The sequence below is a fragment of the Macaca mulatta genome, chromosome 14, assembly GCF_049350105.2.
Source record: "Macaca mulatta isolate MMU2019108-1 chromosome 14, T2T-MMU8v2.0, whole genome shotgun sequence".
NCBI lineage: Eukaryota > Metazoa > Chordata > Mammalia > Primates > Cercopithecidae > Macaca > Macaca mulatta.
This window is the reverse complement of record NC_133419.1, coordinates 10131583-10152956: the sequence shown is the minus strand read 5'-3', so window position 1 is coordinate 10152956 and position 21374 is coordinate 10131583. Positions and strand designations below refer to the sequence as shown.

The window sequence follows — 21374 nt, the reverse complement described above, 5'->3', positions numbered from 1 at the left end:
TTTCTGCTCCAGCCCCTCACAGACACTCTTTGGATGTTGTGGGGGGAAGCCCTCTGCAGTGGGTGGGGTTCAGAGATGGATTGGGATTGGCCCCGGGGTCACACAGCTGGGGCTGCATCCAAACTCCAACCCAGGACGTTGGGCTCCTCCTTTGCCCTACAGTCAGAGAGAAGAGACAAAGAGAAGACTGAAGCTGGGCATTGTAAGGGCAATGGGCTCACAGGGCTCAGTTCAGGGAAGGGTAGAGTGAGCTGACCCCTCCCCTTCCTGTGCCCCTCCTCTGGCCTCAGCCTCCCTTCAGCCAGTCTGGGCCCCGAGGAAGGGCTGACCCTCACTCTTGCGGATTAGACAGGATCCACCCTCTCCACCGGGAGCCCCATCTGTGGCCTGGCCTCCTGCCCTAAGCCTGGCCTGACAGGAGGATCACTTGACCCCAGTCCAAATTTCCCACCACACCCCACCAGGCCAGGCCAGCTTCCTCTGAACCCAAGCATTGTTTGCACCTTGCAGGTGCACACGGATTAAAGGGGAAGACCCTCAAACAGCCCCTAATGCCCAACAGCTTCTGTGGAAGTGGGGCCTGCAGGCCATGAGGACCTCCAGCCCTAGCTCTGCCCCCAAGATGCTGTGACCCTGAGCACTGACCTTTCTGTCTGTCCTCCCTCAGGGTTGGTGTGAAGGTCTCCGGCCATGTCCACAGGTCAGGCATTCTTCCTGACACTCCCTCTTTCCCCCTCCTGTGCCATGCCCAGGCACACCCAGATTCCTGTCCAGTTCCCATGGCTATCCACCCAAGATGACTTGGTGCAGGTGGGCATGCTAGCCTGCCACCTGCTTGGAAGCTGGGCCACAGAACCTTAGTCTTGGAGTAGAAGAACTGGGTTCAAATCCTGGCTCTGCCCCATGGGCTGGGAGGCTGTTTGCAAGTCATTTACCTGCCCAGAGCCTCTTCACGGGGCTTGCGGTCCTGACCTCTTGTGGTTGGGACCCGTGCCCAGCCCTGGCCCTCCTGCCTGAGCCCTACTGGGACTGGAGTGTACTACTGCTCCTCCTCCTTCTAGCCTCAGGCTGTGGCCTCCTCGGCCCTACCCCTCCCAGGCCCCAGCCCCCCCTCCATTAGAGTACATCATTGAAGCAGAGGCTCTGGGGAGGGTCCTGTGGGTCAAGACCGCTCCTTAATCAAGGGGAGAGTCCGGAAAGGCTTCCTGCCTTCACCATTACTGCCTGCTGAGAAACCCTATTACCGTTACCAAGGATGGAAGTGTCTGGGAAGGAAGGAGCCCTGTAATGGGGGCTGCCCTGGCCTCTGGAGACACAGGGTTGGGGGAGGAGAGAGGCTTAAGCCCAGGAAACAGGTGCCTATCCTGTTTTTTTCCCCAAGGAGCTGCCGCCCAATGCTTCTCTAAAGTACCCTTGCCCAAGGCCTAGGGCCCACAGCTGAGACCCCCTAAGCTAAAGCCTTGGCTCCAGGCTTTGCTAGCCCTGGCACAGGCTGGAGGTTCCCCTGCCCCAGAGCCGACCTATGCCCTTTGCTCCCTCCCTGGTGTCCCCACAGCTTCCAGCCACTCATGTCCCACCCATTTGCTTATGTATCTAACAACCTTTAGGTTCTGGACAAGGTGACTGAGGCACCTAGAGAGACTAGGTTCTGCCACTAGCAAGAGGCTGCTAGCAAGAGCCGGACTTGAACTCCAGCCTGTGAGGGCAGAGGCCAAGCTCCACCTTGCATGGCTCTGTTTTCCCAATGAGGTCTAGAGGCTCCTGGGCCTCAGGAAGTGGGAGGGTTGAAATCCTCCTAAGAAGCCGTGTGACCTTGGGCAAGTCCCTTCCCCTCTCTGGGCCTCAAGTGGAGATCGTAATCACACCCCACAAGGCCAGGGCTGAGAGCTAGGAGATCTGCTAGGTTAGACTTGATGGAGAACTTGGTGGGGTGTGGAGGAAGGCCAGGGCCAGGCAGGGGTCCTTGTGGGGGTCTCAGAGCCTGGGGCAAAGGGGCCTGCAGGGGAGCGCCTCCTCCGCTGACCCCTCCTCCCCCAGAGCCAGCTGCATCTCTTTCTGGGTTTCTAGGTGACTTGGCTGGCCCCTCTGGATGAGTTCTACTTTAAACCTGCTGCTGTTACTGCCTCTGTATTGGGGGGGCTCCCACAGGGGCCCCCAGGCAGGAACCCCCCCCACCAGCCAAGCCCTGCGGGAGGGGCTGCAGCCCCCACCCATCCCATTGCCCATGCGCCTTCCCCGCTCCCATCCCTGGAACGCAGATTTCAGGGCACCTGCTGTGGGCCAGGCACTGCAGAGCCCCTCCTCAACCCTCCTGTCTGGGGACACCCGCAAAGCTTCTGACCCCTCTAGGCAGACAACAGCGTCCCCCCCGCGGTTCCCAGCCAAGAGGCTCACAGTCAGGCTCCAGTCATGGGAGTCTGCGGCAACAAGAAGGGGGCTGTTCTAGGGCCCACTCTCGAAGACCAGGATGCTTGGGTCCTCAGAGGAGGTGGCAGGCGCCCGGCCTCCCTGGGCCAGGGACGGGGGAGGGGCGCCTGCCGGCGGGAGGCCCATTAGCCGGCTAAGTGCTCCCAGGGAGGGGGGACCGCGCAGCAGAAGAGTGGGTGAGGCGAAGCCAGGGCAGAGGGGGGCGGGAGAAGCTTTTCCTGCATTCAGCTAAGTGCGGCAGAAGAGGGTGGGCGACAGGGCTCTGCGGCGACCCCCGGCCCAAGTCCAGCTCTCCAGTGGTATTGCAGCCCCCGTCGCTCAGAAACCTCAGTGGGCTGATCCCGGACCGCCTTAAGCAGCGCCCTCTACACCCAGTTCCTCCAGCTGCTCCCCAACAGCCACTTCGGCCCCCAGCACCCTCCTTCCTCCATAGGTCTGAAGAATCAGGTCCTGCTGAGCCCCGCGGCAAAGCCCCCGACCGGTTCGCGTGCCCCTGCCCCAATCCTTGCTCCGGCTGCAGTCGCCGCCCCAGCCGCCAGGGGGAGCCGACGCGGGGCGGGCGGGTCCGACGCGGCGGGAGGGGGCGGGGCCCGGGAGGCCCCGCCCCGTCCCCGCCCCGCCCGGGCCCCGCCGAGGCTCTGGTGGGTCCGGGACAGACTGGCTGGCGGGTACTGACGCCGCGGGGCCGAAGCGGGCCGGGCGGTGGGAGCAGCGGCGCCGTCAGTCCCCGTCAGGGCTCCGTGGGTCCCCGACCCGCCCCTGGCCCGGCCATGGCGGGCGCCCAGCCCGGCGTCCACGCGCTGCAGCTGGAGCCGCCTACCGTGGTGGAGACCCTGCGGCGCGGGAGTAAGTTCATCAAATGGGACGAGGTAAGCGTGCGGGCCCCTGCTCCGCGCCGATCCCGGGACTCTTTCTGTCAAGCTCGACCAGTCGCTGGGGACCCCTACCCCAGCCTCGCCTGCCCGTGGCGCCACCCTCATCCCAGCCTGGCGGCGCCCCGGAAACTTAAGTCCCCGATCGTCTCCGTAATGAAGACTTTGTCCCCCCAACTCCCAGTCTCTCAGCTCTGGAAAACTGGGCTCCACTCCTTGGCGCAGAGACTTTGAACCCCAATAAACCCCGTTCCCCCGTTTTCATTCGCCCTTCCCACCACTCCCTGCCAGACTAATTCTGGTTCCCCGATCCTGGCCTGGTCCCCAGACCCCTGCCCAGCACTAGACTCCCCGGCTGCAGGACCCTGACCTCCAGGCTGGCTTGGGGCATCCTCATTCTGGGTGTGTGCCAGGGCGTCCCTACTCTCCCCGGTGCCCTGCCTGAACAGTCCTCGTCCATTCATCATTTTTCCCCCTATTCTGGTTGGCACCCCTTCGCCCTGCTTCTAGATCCCAGCTCAGCTCCCTGCTCAGGTGGGAGCACCCAGTCACCCCCTAGGGAAGACTTTGACCCCCAAGTTCCTCCACCTCTGGGAACTTTGCTCCCCACTCCTTAGGCTTGGGATCTTGAACCCCAATACATCCTGGCCCCCCTTTCCCTGTCCTGCCCCTGGTGCTTCCCAAATGCCCGTGTCCCCACCTTTGGCTGCCCATCCCCATCCTGGGTCCCCTCTTCTGCCCCCTGGGCCTCTCCTTCCCCAGGGCCTCCACCCGGCCGGCCTGAGCTTCCTCTCGGCTCCTTCCCAGTCAGGCCACGGGCCTGGAAGACTCTGGGCTCTTTTCCGGCTGGGTGGGGCCCCGGGGTAGGCGTGGGAGCTGGGGGGAGGAGATGGGGGCGTGGCCCGAAGCGGCAGGTGTGTGAGGAGGGGTGCCTGGGTGCTCCAGAGGCTGGGGGAGACCCCTCCCCCCAGGCTGGCCTGAAGGGAAAAGTTTCTTCTTTTCTTTCCACTGTGATAAACCCAAATAAGGAAGTGGGAACAGGGAGAGGGCCCTGGGGGTGGGGTGGGGGGTGCGGACAGAGGCTTGGGGCAGGAGAGCAGGGGTCCTGGGCTGTCTTCGAGAGCCAGACCTCTGGGGAGAGGCTGGGGGGAAACCCGAGGGGCAGGACCCATAGACTCCCCTCCCCCCTCCGCACACCACTGGGGGGCCTCAGACTCAATGTAGGGTTGGGAATCCCGAGAGGGGCTCGGGGCTGGGTGTCAGCACACTGAAGTGGGGAGGCCTATGCATCCCCAAAGTTTTGAGGCCTTCTGTCCCTTCTGTTCCCAGATGAACACCCATACTTTGTAAGCAAAACCTGCCATGGGTGGGGCTGCTGCAATCCCCATTCTCCAGAAAAGGAAACTGAGGTCTGGAGAGCAGAGACTTATCCCAGGCCCCACAATGGGGTGGGGCTGAGGCCAGGAGCTGGGAGTCTCCGATCCCTGCTTCCCAGGTCACAGGACGCTGCAACCACACTGCCTGCAAGCAAGTCCTGGCTCCAATGACCTCGGGCAGGCTACGAAGTGTGCCTGTAACTAAGTGTCCTCATCTGTGAAATGGGAGTGACAACAGCACATCTCTTAGGCTGGTTAGGGGGCCTTTGTGTGCTCGAAGATGCTAGGTGCATAGAACTGTACCCGGTGTGCAGTAGGGGCGACGTGTGTATATGAGATGTATTGATAATGACAGTATTGTCCACCAGACACTGAGCAGCTGTTTAGGGGTGGTGCCCAACATGAGGTGGGGTCCTTTTCTGGCTGGAAGAGCCTGGAATAGGAGGGTTCTACCTGTAGCCACTTGGTCAGTCTGGCCCTGGCTGAGTCTAAGCCCTGGAGAACAGTCCCTCTGGCTGCTGGTCCTGAGTCACACGGGGTGGCCCTGGGAGTTTGCCAGGGACCGGGCCCTTCTCAGAAAATGGTGCTGGCATGCACTTCCCTGCCCCCTGCCAGCTGCAGGGCTGTTTGAGGGAGGAAGAGCTCACTGCCCTGTCCTGAGAGTAGGGCGAGTCCCCTTCTAGGGGGACTGTTCTTCTGTAAGATGGGATGAGCTTTGAAGCTGTGAGGACCCCGGCAGATGTGGTAAGGTGAATAGTGGACTTTGAGGCAGACCAAGGGGTCATCGTGGTATCCCAAGGGATGCAGAAGGGCAGTGGGAGTCAGACTTCTCACTTTCATGCCTTAAACATTCTGTAGTGGGGTGAATTAGGGGGGCTGTCACCGTCACAGAGCTCTCAGCACTTCTGGGGAAATGGAGTCCAGGATGGGGGCTGGGGAGCCCTTCCAGGTGTGACACTGAATGTCACACCTAGGACCTTGGCTTTGTTCTGAGGGCCACAGGCAGCCACACAGGACCTGTGGACTGGATGAGGTTTTGTCTTAGCTCACGGGCAGGAACTCTGGGGTGCATGATGGGAGAGCCCCAGGGGCCAGGCCTGCACCACAGCCCTCACTCCCTGACCCCTGCTGCCCTGTGCCGCCCCCAGGAGACCTCCAGTCGGAACCTGGTGACCCTGCGTGTGGACCCCAGTGGCTTCTTCTTGTACTGGACAGGCCCCAACATGGTGAGGGGGGCCGCTGGTGCAGCTCGCTCAGGCCAAAGGCCCCTGTCCCAGACCCCTGCCCTGCCCGTGGGGGTGGGGCCGCACTGCAGGCTGACCTCTCCCACTGCTGCCCAGACAGGAAGTGCTCAGGGCAGGAGCTGAGGCTGGGGCTATAGCCAGGGGCTGGCCACTCCCTGCCCTGGGTAGGGAGCTTGGAGGCTCCTGGCTGTCACCCTACAGCCTCTCATACCCAGCCCGGCATCTGGTTCCCCCCAGGAGGTGGACACACTGGACATCAGTTCCATCAGGGACACACGGACAGGCCGGTACGCCCGTCTGCCCAAGGTGAGTGATGGAACCTGGGAGTGAAGACCACAGCGAGGCTGTGAGGCCTGGGAGCTCCTCCTCACCCTTCGCTGTCACCTACTCAGGACCCCAAGATCCGGGAAGTTCTGGGCTTTGGGGGTCCCGATGCCCGGCTGGAGGAGAAGCTGATGACGGTGGTGTCTGGGCCGGACCCAGTGAACACAGTGTTCTTGAACTTCATGGCCGTGCAGGATGACACAGCCAAGGTGGGCTGGCACCAAGGGGACAAGCGGGGAGTCACTGTCTTATTCTGTGAGTTGGCCGTCACTTACCGAACACCTGCTGTGTTCTAGGCTGCTCTGTGACCTACTGTGTACCAGAGATAGTTGTGGACCTGGGTTGTGGCTGGGCAGCCCCTCTGTCCCCCATTCACCGCCTCCCCGTGTATACTGGCCCCCCAGGTCTGGTCCGAGGAGCTGTTCAAGCTGGCTATGAACATCCTGGCTCAGAACGCCTCCCGGAACACCTTCCTGCGCAAAGCGTGAGCCCCAGGCCACCTGAGGGGGAGCCGGGGGGTTCACGTGGCCGTTTTCAGGGTGTGACCTCTTCACCTGCCTCCCCAGATACACGAAGCTGAAGCTGCAGGTGAACCAGGATGGTCGGATCCCCGTCAAGAAGTGAGCACCCCTTCCCCCAGCACCTTCCTCCTGCCCCGACCTTGGTAGCCTTTGTCTTCCACTGACCCTCAACCCCTCTTGCCCGCATCAGCATCCTGAAGATGTTCTCAGCAGACAAGAAGCGGGTGGAGACTGCACTGGAATCCTGTGGCCTCAATTTCAACCGGGTGTGTGGGGTGGGGGCAGGGGCGGGGTGGGGTGTCATGGTGGGCACCCACCCTTCCGGGGCTGGCTGCCCCTGGCCTCTCACCCCACACTCCTTGACCTCCAGAGTGAGTCCATCCGGCCTGATGAGTTTTCCTTGGAAATCTTTGAGCGGTTCCTGAACAAGCTGTGTCTGCGGCCGGACATTGACAAGATCCTGCTGGAGATGTGAGCAGGGCCCAGCCTGCCTCCCACCCCTGTGCTCTGTGTTTGGCTTTTGCTTAGTGCACCTCTAGCTCAATGGGGAGAGGGGAAACTGGTGGGCCGGGTCCTGGAGCGCCGGGGGCGGGTGGGAGTGCCCGGGGAGAAACTGTCAATGATATGCCTGTGCTCAGAGCGGCTATTTCTGCCCCTCAGTTACAGGTAGCTCTGGGCTAACCCTGTACCAGGGTTGGTTTAATCAGCCCACTCTGCAATGGGGTCCAAGGCTCAGGTGTGTTGTGAGGTCTGGAAGCAAGGGGTGGTGGGCTGACCACTTGGCAGCTCCTCAGCCCTGGCCATTGCCAGTGCCCACTAGTCTGTTGCCTTGACAATCCTGAGTGGTCAGGAGAGTGAACGGGGAAACTGAGGCCCAGAGGTTGGCCGTGACTCACCTGGAGTCCCACTCACTGGGTGCCAGACCCAGGAGTAGGCTTTCTGACTCCTTTGCCCAGGGCAAGGGCTTGGTGAAGGGATGGGAGCCCTGCAAGGCTCCATCCTCACCCGGCTTCCTGCCCCCTCCAGAGGTGCCAAGGGCAAGCCATACCTGACACTGGAGCAGCTCATGGACTTCATCAACCAGAAGCAACGCGACCCGAGACTCAACGAAGTGCTGTACCCGCCGCTGCGGCCCTCCCAGGCCCGACTGCTCATCGAAAAGTATGAGCCCAACCAGCAGTTTCTGGAGCGAGGTGAGCTGGCCAGGGTGCAGGTGGGCGGGGGCAGGTGGGGCCCCAGCTGACCCTGCTGATCCCCTCCCACCCCAGACCAGATGTCCATGGAGGGCTTTAGCCGCTACCTGGGAGGCGAGGAGAACGGCATCCTGCCCCTGGAAGCCCTGGATCTGAGCGCCGACATGACCCAGCCGCTGAGTGCCTACTTCATCAACTCCTCGCATAACACCTATCTCACTGGTGAGCGGGGAGCAAGGGTGGGGCCCATGACCTCTGCCCTGTAACCCTTGCATTGCCCCACTCCTCCTGGGTCACAGTCCTTTTGGCCCATTTGCTCATTCATCGGCCAGTGCTGGGGATGCAGGCAAGGAACAGGCAGCGGCCCTGAGCAGGGGGCCTCTCTGCGGGAGCGTGCCCCATGGTGGCTTTACCAGGCAAGGACTGGAATGGCTTGTGTTAGGGCCTGCAGCAGGAGAGACTGCAGGGTGCATTTTTTTTTTTTTTGAGATGGAGTTTCGCTCTTGTTGCCCAGGCTAGAGTGCAATGGCACGATCTCGGCTCACCGCAACCTCTGCCTGCCAAGTTCAAGTGATTCTCCTGCCTCAGCCTCCCAAGTAGCTGGGATTACAGGCATGCGCCACCATGCCCGGCTCATTTTGTATTTTTAGTAGAGACGGGGTTTCTCCATGTCGTTCAGGCTGCTCTCAAACTCTCGACCTCAGGTGATCTGCCTGCCTCGGCCTCCCAAAGTGCTGGGATTACAGGCATGAGCCACCGCGCCCGGCCTGCAGGGTGCTTTTAAGAGGCTGGAAGGGGGTTGCGTGTGGTGACTCATGCCTGTAATCCCAGAACTTTGGGAGGCTAAGGCAGGCAGATCACTTGAGCCCAGGTTTTAAGACCAGCCTTGGCAACACAGCATGACCCCATCTCTACAAATAATTTTTTAAAAATTAGCTGGGTATTGTGGCGCATGCCTGTGGTCCCAGCTGCTTGGGAGGCTGAGGTGGGAGTATCCCTTGGTTCTGGGAAGGTTGAGGCAGGAGTAAGCTGTGATTGCACCACTGCACTCCAGCCTGGGTGACAGAGTGAGACCCTTTCTCAAAAAAAAATTAAATAAATAATAATTTAAAAAAAAAAAGCAGAGCCGGGCGCGGTGGCTCAAGCCTGTAATCCCAGCACTTTGGGAGGCCGAGATGGGCGGATCACGAGGTCAGGAGATCGAGACCACCCTGGCTAACCCGGTGAAACCCCGTCTCTACTAAAAAAAACAAAAAATACAAAAAACTAGCCGGGTGAGGTGGCGGGCGCCTGTAGTCCCAACTACTCGGGAGGCTAAGGCAGGAAAATGGCGTGAACCCGGCAGGCGGAGCTTGCAGTGAGCTGAGATCCAGCCACTGCACTCCAGCCTGGGCGATAGAGCGAGACTCCGTCTCAAAAAAAAAAAAAAAAAAAGCAGAAAGGAAGCTGGAGGGGGCAGGGTGCAGAGTGCTGGGGATAGGTGCCTGTTAAGAGAGGGAGAGCAAGGCAAGCTAGGCCCAGGGACCCAGAGGCACTTGGATTCATCCTGAGTGGGAGGGAGAGGCCTTTTGGAGGGTGAAGCAGAAGAGGTGATGTGATCTGATATGATATGTTCTTAGAAGGATGATGCCAGGTGCTCTGTAGAGACTGGATTCAGGCCAGGAGCAGTGACTCACGCCTGTAATCCCAGCACTTTGAGAGGCTGAGGTGTGTGGATCACCTGAGGTCAGGAGTTTGAGACCAGCCTGGCCAACATGGTGAAACCCTGTCTCTACTAAAAATACCAAAATTAACCAGGCATAGTGGTGGGCACCTGTAATCCCAGCTACTAGGGAGGCTGAGGCAGGAGAATCGCTTGAACCAAGGAGGCGGAGGTTGCAGTGAGCCAAGGTCCTGCCACTGCACTCCAGCCTGGGCGACCGAGTGAGATTCGGTCTCAGAAAAAAAACAAAGACAGAGAGATTGGATTGGAGGCAGGGAGGCCTGAGCCTTCCACACAGGAAGTGGTGTGAGCTGTGCCAGGGCCGAGATGGGTGGAGGGAGGGAGGAGAGGGGCGATTGTTGAGTCAGTGGGGAGCTATAGTGAGCCTCGGGGATGACTCCCCCAGCTCACGCTGGTGGGATGGTCAGGTGGTGGGTATCCATCTGAGAGATGGAGAGCCCTCTGCAAATCCAGCATGGCCTGGTTCCGGGTGGGGCCGGGATGGTGAGGAGCTGGGCTGGTGGGCGGCCTTGGTGACAGAGCCTTGCCCCTAGCTGGGCAGCTGGCCGGGACCTCGTCGGTGGAGATGTACCGCCAGGTGCTGCTGTGGGGCTGCCGCTGTGTGGAGCTGGATGTGTGGAAAGGACGGCCGCCCGAGGAGGAACCCTTCATCACCCATGGCTTCACCATGACCACGGAGGTGCCTCTGCGCGACGTGCTGGAGGCCATTGCCGAGACTGCCTTCAAGACCTCGCCCTACCCCGTCATCCTCTCCTTCGAGAACCACGTGGACTCGTGAGTGAGCCCCTGGCATGAAACCCCATGGACCCAGGGACAGCCCTCCCGCCTCAGCGCTGTTGGACTGCTCAGGGACCTCCAACCCTGTGAACCGCCACTGACCTGTCCTGTAGACCCCAGTTTCCCCTAGGGACCTCTGATCTCTGACCTCGGCTCCGCAGGGCAAAGCAGCAGGCAAAGATGGCTGAGTACTGCCGCTCCATCTTTGGAGATGCGCTACTCATCGAGCCTCTGGACAAGTACCCGGTACGGGGGCTCAGAGCGAGGGTGGGGGTATGCGGGCCATGGTGCTGTGGACCTGGTCCAGGGCCCTGACTCGTCCATGCCTGCCCAGCTGGCCCCAGGTGTTCCCCTGCCCAGCCCCCAGGACCTGATGGGCCGTATCCTGGTGAAGAACAAGAAGCGGCACAGACCCAGCACAGGTGGCCCAGACAGCGCCGGGCGCAAGCGGCCGCTGGAGCAGAGCAATTCGGCCCTGAGCGAGAGCTCCGCTGCCACTGAGCCCTCCTCCCCGCAGCTTGGTAGGCCCCAGCCTGGCCCGCCACCCTGACCTGACCCCAGCCTCTGGCCTCATGCTGTCGGCGCTGTGACACTTCATCCCAGACCCCCAGCCCACCCTCCCGCCTCGCTGTGCACCTGTTCCCACAACTGGCCTCTCTCCTCACCACCTGTTGGCTGGTGTGGGGCCTCTGACCCCTGACCTCAGGTGCATGCCTCACTGAGCTGCATTGAGTCCACCTGCCCAGTTAGTTATCATTTCAGCTCACCTCTGACCTCTTACCCTTGACGATTCACCTCACTATGCCCCCTCCTTAGACATGGCTCTGACTTACCCGTGACCTGTAACCCCTCTGTGTCATCTCTTACCCCGCTATTAAGGCTGTGGTACCCTACTTCCTGACTTCTCACCCTACTGAACCACCCTATCTGCCTCCCTGCTGAATATCACCCCAGACCTTTACCTTTGACCTATGACCCCTCTCAACCACTACTGGATTTAATACTGTCTGACCCCTGACCTCTTGGCCTCTCCCCAAGCCACACTTCTCTGAGAGTACCCCTTGAATTCCCCACTGAGTCACCTGCACACACTGGGAAAAACCCCTCCACGCTTCCTAAGCAGCTGTGTGGTCCTGACCCCTGACGTTGTGGCCCTGTCCTCTGCAGGGTCGCCCAGCTCTGACAGCTGCCCAGGCCTGAGCAACGGGGAGGAGGGGGCCCTTGAGAAGCCCAGCCTGGAGCCTCGGAAGTCTTTGGGTGAGGAGGGCCTGAACCGTGGCCCCTATGCTCTTGGACCTGCTGACCGTGAGGATGAGGAGGAAGATGAGGAAGAGGAGGAGCAGACAGACCCCAAAAAGCCGACCACAGATGAGGTCAGGCCCAGAGGGCGGGCAGGTCGGGGAGGTAGCATCTATTTACCTCCCAAGCAGTTTATTACCTCCACTGGGGGCTGAGGGTCTGACCACCACCAAGACCGACATCACCCTGCGCCCTGGGGCTCAGTGTGGGTGTGAGTGAAGGTGGGAGGAGGGGTCTTCAGTCATCAGGAATGGAAACAAGCATACAGTTCTCCTGGTGATGTGGCCTGGGAGGTGCGAGTTAGGGCACAGAACTGGCAGAGGGCAGCCCTGGGCAGGGAGGTGGGGCTGGCAGAGCTCAGGAAGGGGGACAGCATGTGCAAAGGTCCTAGGGCAGAGCCAGGGGGTGCAGGAGCGGGGAGCGTTGAGTAGCTGTGAGGAGTGGTATAGAAAAAACCAGTCTGGGCCGGGCGCGGTGGCTCAAGCCTGTAATCCCAGCACTTTGGGAGGCCGAGACGGGCGGATCACGAGGTCAGGAGATCGAGACCATCCTGGCTGACACGGTGAAACCCTGTCTCTACTAAAAAATACAAAAAACTAGCCGGGCAAGGTGGCGGGCGTCTGTAGTCCCAGCTACTTGGGAGGCTGAGGCAGGAGAATGGCTAAACCCGGGAGGCGGAGCTTGTAGTGAGCTGAGATCTGGCCACTGCACTCCAGCCTGGGCGACGGAGCGAGACTCCGTCTCCAAAAAAATCTGAGCCGGGCATGGTGGCTCACACCTGTAATCCCAGCTACTCGGCAGGTGGAGGTACGAGAATCCCTTGAACTTGGGAGGTGGAGCTTGCAGTGAGCTGAGATCACGCCGTTGCTACGATTTTGTAGCCTGGGCTACAAAAGGAGACTCTGTCTCAAAAAAAAAAAAAAAAAAAAAAAAGACATTGCTATAAAGACAATTACTGGGGCAATTAGTGAAATTTAAAGATGAACTACATATTAGATAATATGTCAATGTTTTGTTTCCTGAATTTAATTATTGTATTGGAGTTATATAAGAGAATGTCCATATATGCTGAAGTATTTATGGGTAAAGGGTCATGATGTCTGTAATTTACTCCCAAATGATTCAGTAAAAGTAATAATTTTAACACCTATATGTGCTGGGCGAGGTGGCTCACACCTGTAATCCCAGCACTTTGGGAGGCCGAGGTGGGCGAGTCACCTGAGGTCAGGAGGTTCAAGACCAGCCTGGCCAACATGGTGAAACCCCCTCTCTACTAAAATTACATAAATTAGCTGGGCAAGGTGGTGGGCGCCTGTAATCCCAGCTACTTGGGAGGCTGAGGCAGGAAAATTGCTTGAGCCAGGTGGTGTCCAGGGTGCATCAGTGAGACCCTGGGAAGAAGATTGTTGGCATCACCAGCAGTGCGTGGATAGTGGTGGGAAGAGGGTCAGCACCTCCTTCATGGGGGGCAGGTGAGGGAATGGCCAGCTGTGGTGGGAGTGGCACTGCTGACCCTGGGTTGGGGCCCACAGGGCACAGCCAGCAGCGAGGTGAATGCCACTGAGGAGATGTCCACGCTTGTCAACTACATCGAGCCTGTCAAGTTCAAGTCCTTTGAAGCTGCTCGAAGTGAGTAGGGGTGGGTGGCAGCCATGGGAGCTTGCCCAGCTCAGCCCTGCCAGGTCTGATGCCGTCTCTTGGCTCACCCCAAGAGAGGAACAAATGCTTCGAGATGTCGTCCTTCGTGGAGACCAAGGCCATGGAGCAACTGACCAAGAGCCCCATGGAGTTTGTGGAGTATCCTTTGAAGGTGCTGTGGGCGGGCAGGCCAGAGTGGGGCGCTTGGAGGCTGGCTGCAGTGTTCTGTCCCCACGTGTGCCACCTGCACAGGGTGCTGGCCCTCTGGCGGCCCTCCTGCACCCTGGCCTGTGGCTTGGGCAGGTCCAGGCAGTCTCAGGGGGCATGGCTAGGCTGAGAAATGGAGGCTGGGTGTGGGAGTCACAGGAGCACCTGGCTGAGGCCGGAGGTGAAGGCTGATGGGGTGGGCCTTGGCACCTGTGTGGCCCCTGACCACCAACCTCAGATACAACAAGCAGCAGCTCAGCCGCATCTACCCCAAGGGCACCCGCGTGGACTCCTCCAACTACATGCCCCAGCTCTTCTGGAACGTAGGGTGCCAGCTTGTTGCGCTCAACTTCCAGACCCTCGGTGAGCCCTGGCCCCCTCCATCTTGATCCCGACCCTCAGTCTTACTGACTTCTGACCCATGATCCTGCTGGTCTTGCCTGAACAGACCTCTGACCCTGTCTAATCCCAGATCCCAGGGGATCCCAGCCCCCGACTCACCCGCCTCCTGCCCTTGGCTGATGCCAGACCCCTCCCCTGTCTGATCTGTCCTGGATCCGGACCCTGATGCCATTTGAGCCCACCCCTGCCCCTGGACCTTGGATGCCATCTGACCTGATGGTCTCCCGTTCCCCACATGGCACTGTCCTGCCTGATCCCTGGCCCTGCTCGACTGGCCCATGGCACCCCAGATGTGGCGATGCAGCTCAATGCGGGCGTTTTTGAGTACAACGGGCGCAGCGGGTACCTGCTCAAGCCGGAGTTCATGCGGCGGCCTGACAAATCCTTCGACCCCTTCACTGAGGTCATCGTGGATGGCATCGTGGCCAATGCCTTGCGGGTCAAGGTGGGGCCTGGGGGTGCTCAGGCCAGGGATGTCCTGGGGGCAGGACTCTCAGCATCTGCCTCACCTTCCTTGGCCCACCCCCCAGGTGATCTCGGGGCAGTTCCTATCCGACAGGAAGGTGGGCATCTACGTGGAGGTGGACATGTTTGGCCTCCCTGTTGACACGCGGCGCAAGTACCGCACCCGGACCTCTCAGGGGAACTCGTTCAACCCCGTGTGGGATGAGGAGCCCTTCGACTTCCCCAAGGTGAGCCTGGCCCCCGCACCTGCTCAGGCACAGGGCAGATCCAGCACAGACCGCCCCGGTTCTCGGGTGGGAGAACAAAAACCAAGCACACTGTTGGCGACTGGGGATCAGAAAGCGGGGGGCACCATGGGTCCCCCAGGACCTGCCTGTCCGAGCGTCAGGCTCCCTGCCCTCCTCAGGGTAAGACACCAGGGTGAGAAGGTGAGATGGGGTTGGGGGGTGTCAGCTAGAGATCTTGTATCCTCTGCGAGGAGTGAACGCAGCCTGCCCCATCTCGGATGCAGGAGCTGAGGTCACAACCCCAAGCTCATATCCGCTCTTCCGCACCCTGCACGGCCCTGCATGGACGCGGCCTCTGCTCCCAACCTAGGCGCATGCGTTCTTGGTTTCCTGCTCATGGCTCACTCGCGTTTCTAAACTGGCGATGACCAGAACTGTCTGTGGGGGCCCTGAAGGGGCCTGGCTGCCTGTCATCTTGCCTCAGGGTCCTGATGGCTATAGTCATCCATTAGGCCAGGCCATGGAGTTGGGGTCAGCCATCAGCTTAGTGGCAATGGTGACTGATGGTCAGTAGGCCAGCTTGTCTGAAGGTCTGCTCTGTTAGGCTTTGATGGCTGTGGTTAGCTGTGGCCTGGTAGCCACGGTGGCTCAGGGTCAGCCCCGTGGCTCAGCTCCAGTCTGGCCCACAGGTGGTGCTGCCTACGTTGGCTTCACTTCGCATCGCAGCCTTTGAGGAGGGGGGTAAATTTGTAGGGCACCGGATCCTGCCTGTCTCTGCCATCCGCTCTGGTGAGGCCTTGGTGGGCTCTGGGAAGCACAGCGGGCAGTGGGTAGGGCCCCCGCCTGGCCTAGCAACCCAACCTTGCCTTCCTGCCCACCCAGGGTACCACTATGTCTGCCTGCGGAACGAGGCCAACCAGCCGCTGTGCCTTCCGGCCCTGCTCATCTACACTGAAGCCTCGGACTACATTCCTGATGACCACCAGGGTGAGCTGGGGGTGGGCAGGGCCGGCCTGGCCAGGGAGTGTGAGGGACAAGGGCCATCCCCAGGGTCTGGGAGTTGCCGAGCTGGATGGCCCCGACTGAGTGGGGAACAGATCCACAGATCCAAGGACAAGCTCTGGAATTCCTCATTGTGACCAGAGCTGGCGGGTGGGGGTGGCCTGGGGGCCTGTCTCTGAGACCCTGGCCTTCTGCCTCCCCGCAGACTACGCGGAGGCCCTGATCAACCCCATTAAGCACGTCAGCCTGATGGACCAGAGGGCCCGGCAGCTGGCCGCCCTCATTGGGGAGAGTGAGGTGAGCCGGGGCAGGGCAGGGCTCAGGCTCACTGTGACCCAGGGGGCCGCTGGACACGACTGCTGTGGCCACGTGAGGAGGAGGCTTCTGGTCTCTCTAGTGCAATAGGCTTGGCAGCCCTGGGATTTTGAGGAGATGAAAACCACCCATTTGCATTCAGGATGCCTTCAGGTCAGACCTGGGCTGGAATTCCTCCAGCCTATACAGGCTCCGAGTGGGGGTACAGGGGTCCCACTCACTTTGTCAGGGCAGTGCGAAGCCACAGAAGCTGTTCGTATGTGGTGTCCTGGGAGCCATGAGGAGGGCAGTGGCTTCCGTGGGGAGGGGTCAGGCTCAGAGGTTCACCTGTGCTTCCAGACCCAGTCCCCCCGGGGCCTGTGGCAGGCAGGCAGGGAGAGATGACTGCAATTAGGGCTGCCCGGAGCTGTTAGTGGAGAGGCTGGTGCCCACTCTGCGGCTGGTGGAGTCCTCTGTTGATTTAATCAGGAGCTGAGCAGCAAGGAAAATGAGCGACTGTAGGCAAGCCTGGGGGACACAGGCAGGGGAGGAGAGGAGGCTTGGGGCTGGGCCAGGCCTTTCCAGAACAATCTGGGTGTTCCTGAGCGCATGCAGTGGGCTGGCATTATGTTATCTTCCCCACAGCCCATGTGGAAAAGGGGTTTAGAAAGGCTTGATTTATAGCTCTTTTCATGCAGACAGCCTCCTGTTACAGAGCAGCCCAGCAGTGGCTTGGACTAAGGGAAGCTGCCAGGGGTGCTAGGGGCCCCGGGAGGTGGTAGAGGACAGAAGGGTCTGGAGGGAACAGCATTTCTGGAAAGAGCATTCTCCTTTCTCCCTATAGGCTCAGGCTGGCCAAGAGATGTGCCAGGACACCCAGTCTCAGCAGCTGGGGTCTCAGCTGTCCCCAAACCCCACCCCTAGCCCACTGGATGCCTCCCCCCGCCGGCCCCCCGGCCCCACCGCCTCCCCTGCCAGCACCTCCCTCAGCAGCCCAGGTAAGGAGCAGCTCGGGTCAGGGGTGGGCTGCAGGGAGGTGCCCCACCACCCTGTCCTTCAGCTCCTCACAGGGCCTCTGCTCCCTAGGGCAGCGCGACGATCTCATCGCCAGCATCCTCTCAGGTAGGGGGCGGGGTACCTGGAGGCCGGGGGGCTGCCTTGCAGTTTCCCCCACCCCCCGCCTACCTTTCCTCTGCCACTCCCAGAGGTGGCCCCCACCCCGCTGGATGAGCTCCGAGGTCACAAGGCTCTGGTCAAGCTCCAGAGCCGGCAAGAGCGAGACCTGCGGGAGCTGCGCAAGAAGCATCAGCGGAAGGCAGTCACCCTCACCCGCCGCCTGCTGGATGGCCTGGCTCAGGCACAGGCTGAGGGCAGGTGCCGGCTGCGGCCAGGTGCCCTGTGAGTGTCTGGGCCGCCTGTGTGCTATGTGTGCTGGGTGCACTGAAGTGAACATTGGGGTCGGTGGGCATGGAGAGATGGCAAGAGCCGCTCCTTGACCCCCAGGGAGGAGGGTTCGGGTGCAAGGATGGAGGAGGCTTTCCACACCAGGCACCTCCGTGTCCCCCAGGGAGTGACATCTCTTTTGAAGTCCATGAGGAGTGTGTTGCCCAAACAGGCTCCCATCACTTGTGTGGAGCTAACAGGCCTCCTGGTTTGCATAACAGACCTGGCCCCATGGGGTGGTGTCTGCCATCGCTTGCCGGGGTGTGCCCCCCCCCACACCCTCCCCATCCCAGTTCATGTGACGGACCCAAGCATCACCCAGAGGGGTTCTCCTCGCAGAGGCGGGGCCGCTGATGTGGAGGACACGAAGGAGGGGGAGGACGAGGCAAAGCGGTATCAGGAGTTCCAGAACAGACAGGTGCAGAGCCTGCTGGAGCTGCGGGAGGCCCAGGTGGACGCAGAGGCCCAGCGGAGGCTGGAGCATCTGAGACAGGTAGGAGGCCTGCAGTGGCCAGGGAAAGCCTCCTGGATAGACTGGTCATCGACCCGGCATCACCTGTCGGCTCCCTGTGTCCATAGGCTCTGCAGCGGCTCAGGGAGGTCGTCCTTGATGCAAACACAACTCAGTTCAAGAGGCTGAAAGAGATGAACGAGAGGTGAAGGCCTAGGATGGTCTATGGGAAGGGCTGGGGACTTCTAATACAGAAGGAAGGCAGAGTCTGTGCTTCTGCCGCTGACCCCTCCTTTTTCCCTGCTGGCTTCTCAAGGGAAAAGAAGGAACTGCAGAAGATCCTGGACAGAAAGCGCCATAACAGCATCTCGGAGGCCAAGACGAGGGACAAGCATAAGAAGGAGGCGTAAGGGCACCGGGGCCGGGGGCCACCTGGGTACTGGGGAGGCAGGGCGGGTGTCTGGGCCCCGAGCCATCCTGCATTGCTCCTGTGCAGGGAACTGACGGAGATTAACCGTCGGCACATCACTGAGTCAGTCAACTCCATCCGTCGGGTGAGTTGGGCTCCTGGGCCACCCTACCCCACGTCCCTTCCTTCACTCATCAGACACCCTTCTCCGTGCCTGGCCTGGTGCCACGTTGCCCTCAAAGTTCTTCTAGAGCCTTTCTCGAGTGCCCAACAGCTCCAGGGTACCCGCTTCATACCCAAAGCCAACTGTCTGCACCAGTGCCCCTGGCTTTGGTGTCCTTGGGCCTGGTCCTTTCACAAACCTGATACATCACCCTGGGAGCCTTCACCCACCTGACTTCCTTTATTTTTCTTTGAGACAGAGTCTCACTTTGTCACCCAGGCCGGAGTGCAGTGGTGCGATCTTGGCTCACTGCAACCTCTGCCTCTTGGGTTCAAGCAATTCTCTTGCCTCAGCCTCCCAAGTAGCTGGGATTACAGGCGTCCGCCACTACGCCTGGCTAATTTTTGTATTTTTAGTAGAGATGGGGTTTCACCATGTTGGCCAGGCTGGTCTGGAACTCCTGACCTCAGGTGATCTGCCCACCTCGGCCTCCCAAAGTGCTGGGATTACAGGTGTGAGCCACTGCGCCTGGCCTTGCCCACCTGACTTCTATACCCAGCCAGAGCCTCGAGGCCCTGGCCCCTCAGGGCCCCTCAGCTGAGCCCTTGCCCACCCCTGTAGCTGGAGGAGGCCCAGAAGCAGCGGCATGACCGTCTTGTGGCTGGGCAGCAGCAGGTCCTGCAACAGCTGGCAGAAGAGGAGCCCAAGGTGAGGCCATGGGCGAACAGGCGGGCAGATGGGGTGCAAGGCAGCCAGGCCTCGCCTGTGATGCCCGTCCTCCTCCCACAGCTGCTGGCCCAGCTGGCCCAGGAGTGTCAGGAGCAGCGGGCGAGGCTCCCCCAGGAGATCCGCAGGAGCCTGCTGGGCGAGATGCCGGAGGGGCTGGGGGATGGGCTTCTGGTGGCCTGTGCCAGCAACGGTCACGCACCTGGGAGCAGCGGGCACCTGTCGGGCGCTGACTCGGAGAGCCAGGAGGAGAACACGCAGCTCTGAACTGGCTGAGCAAGAGGTGGCCACAGGGCCAGGGTGGGCGCTGGGTGGAGGGCAGGAGGCAACGACACTAATGCTTTTTTTTTTTTTAACTTTTTATCTAGAAATTTTATTTTTTTAAACCTGGGGCAAGTACCTGAGCTAACTCCCTTCATCCTCCTGGGGCCCCTCCTTCCTGCCCTCAGTCTTAGGTTAGGGCCCTGGTCAGGGCTTTGCTCCTCGTGACACCCACACCCTCGAGGTAGCAGTGTCTCCTCCCTTCCCTGGGAGAGCTGCTGGAGCTTCAGGAAGTAGGTGTCACATTTTTTCTCTATTCTTTGGGGATTTTTTTTACATGAATAAAAGTGGATTTCAGGGACCCTGTGTGCAGTGTGATTTGGGGTGAGAGGACTCTGTACGTTTCCTCATCTGTAAAATGGGCTTTGGGTGTTTGGTGGGGTTGAGGGCACGCCTCCAGCCAAGGACTGCTGGGTTGAACCTGAGCCTGCCCTGCCGAGTCTGCTGAGCTTCCCTGTTCCTGTTCCTCCATCCCCACGACTTTCATCTCTCCGAAGCTCTCCCTGTTCTCTCTTCGCTGAGGCTCGGGCCTCTGCTTCAGGAAGCCTTCCCTGCCCCGCTTCCTGTGGCCTGATATGACCCAAACGCCTAGCATCTTCCGCCCGGGCTGCTCTGGGCCCCCGACAGGCAGTTGACTCTATCGGGTGATGGATCAGCCAGGGTGGAGCAGGGCAGCTCAGAACCTGCCCAACGCCAGGGGACGGGGGTCTTCAGAGAGAGGTGGGCAGTAGGCCTGCCTGTGACCCTGGGGGAAGGGAAGTGGACAGTCACAGACACGCAGGGGCTGGGCCACCCAGCATACCCTCGTCCCTGTGAGGGAGATATTATGCCTGTTTTACAGATGAGGAGACTGAGGCCCGGAGCCATCTCTCATGTGCCAGGCCACAGCTAAATCAAGATGTCCTGACCTGGAGGCAGGGCGGGCCTGGACCCTCCGTGGTGGACTGTCTTCAGCCAGCCTGGACCTGTCCTATGCCTCAAGACCAGCGAAAAGTCGCGGAGAGCCCACAGTGCGGGCTCGAGGGCGGGGCTGGGCTCGAAGCAGGGTCGGCTTGGCACCTCTTCAAGGCCTCTCCCAGCTTCCTGGCTCTTCCTAGGCTGCCCGCCTGCATCCCTCCTCCAGGGGAAGGAGGCCTCTTATCTGGGCTTATCTCCTGCCAATTGAGTATCTTCTCTGCTTTGTTTTTGCTGCAGCCTCAGGCAAACAGATGGGGTGGGGAGGCCAGGGAAATAGGCTCCGGAGTAGGGCCCTCCTCCCTCAGGGTCAGTGCAGTGGCCCCAGACTTCCTCACTTCTGCTGTGGGGCCCTGCCCTATCCCCTAGTTCTGCTCACTCCAGTGTATTCCGTATCCAGGCTCCTCAGCAGCCAACTCCCATCTTCCTGACTAGCTGGTGTCCACTGAAGGACACCAGCTAAATTGCTAACTCCTGGGTGTGACATTCCAGCCCCTCGGAAGCCTGGCCTCTACTGCTCCCCTGTCCTTCCATGGGTCCACTCCTCCCTGCGCCGGGAGGGATGACCCTCACCCTCACCTTCAGGTAGCGGCTCTAGCCGCCTCCTCCCTGAAGCCCTCTGACTGCCCTGCCGACTTCGGGCCCTCGGGAGCTTCCGAGAGCAGGGCCGTCGCGCAACGGATCTCTGTGCCCAGCACGAAGCACCGGGCCGGGTTACAGGGGGGTCCAATAAATCTTTCTGGAACGGAGCCCCCGCTCTGTTCGGGTCCCTGCGTGAAGCCTCGGTTTCCAGCGACCGGGCTGCTGCCAGCCTGGCTCCGCCGCTCCCTCCCGCCCCGCGCGGTCTGCCAGGCCCCCGGGCCGGCCATACAGTAGCTGACCCAGCTAGGTCAGTCCTATAAGGGCTGACCCAAAT

General features: G+C 60.6%; 1 protein-coding gene across 8 annotated transcripts; it reads left to right on the top strand.

Moving 5' to 3' along the window:
• Nucleotides 1-3104: 3104 nt before the first annotated feature.
• PLCB3 (phospholipase C beta 3) lies at nt 3105-21207 on the top strand. Of its 8 annotated transcripts, none has more exons than XM_015113895.3 (32): nt 3105-3296; nt 5824-5901; nt 6157-6225; nt 6312-6452; nt 6648-6727; nt 6810-6863; nt 6955-7030; nt 7135-7235; nt 7791-7957; nt 8033-8179; nt 10214-10454; nt 10619-10703; nt 10792-10978; nt 11625-11830; nt 13289-13385; nt 13469-13553; nt 13840-13964; nt 14294-14448; nt 14534-14695; nt 15385-15484; nt 15578-15682; nt 15903-15994; nt 16836-16989; nt 17078-17113; nt 17197-17389; nt 17774-17927; nt 18014-18090; nt 18202-18291; nt 18382-18439; nt 19079-19165; nt 19247-19466; nt 20346-21207. In XM_015113895.3, the coding sequence occupies exons 1-31, from the start codon at nt 3198-3200 to the stop codon at nt 19448-19450; spliced, it is 3705 nt and encodes a 1234-aa protein (XP_014969381.2). In that variant the 5' UTR covers nt 3105-3197; the 3' UTR covers nt 19451-19466; nt 20346-21207. The 8 variants fall into 8 exon arrangements, with proteins under 8 accessions (XP_014969381.2, XP_077818596.1, XP_014969380.2 ...); XM_077962470.1 differs by having other exon boundaries at nt 7135-7266; nt 7748-7957; XM_015113894.3 differs by lacking the exon at nt 20346-21207 and having other exon boundaries at nt 19247-19805.
• Nucleotides 21208-21374: the final 167 nt, after the last annotated feature.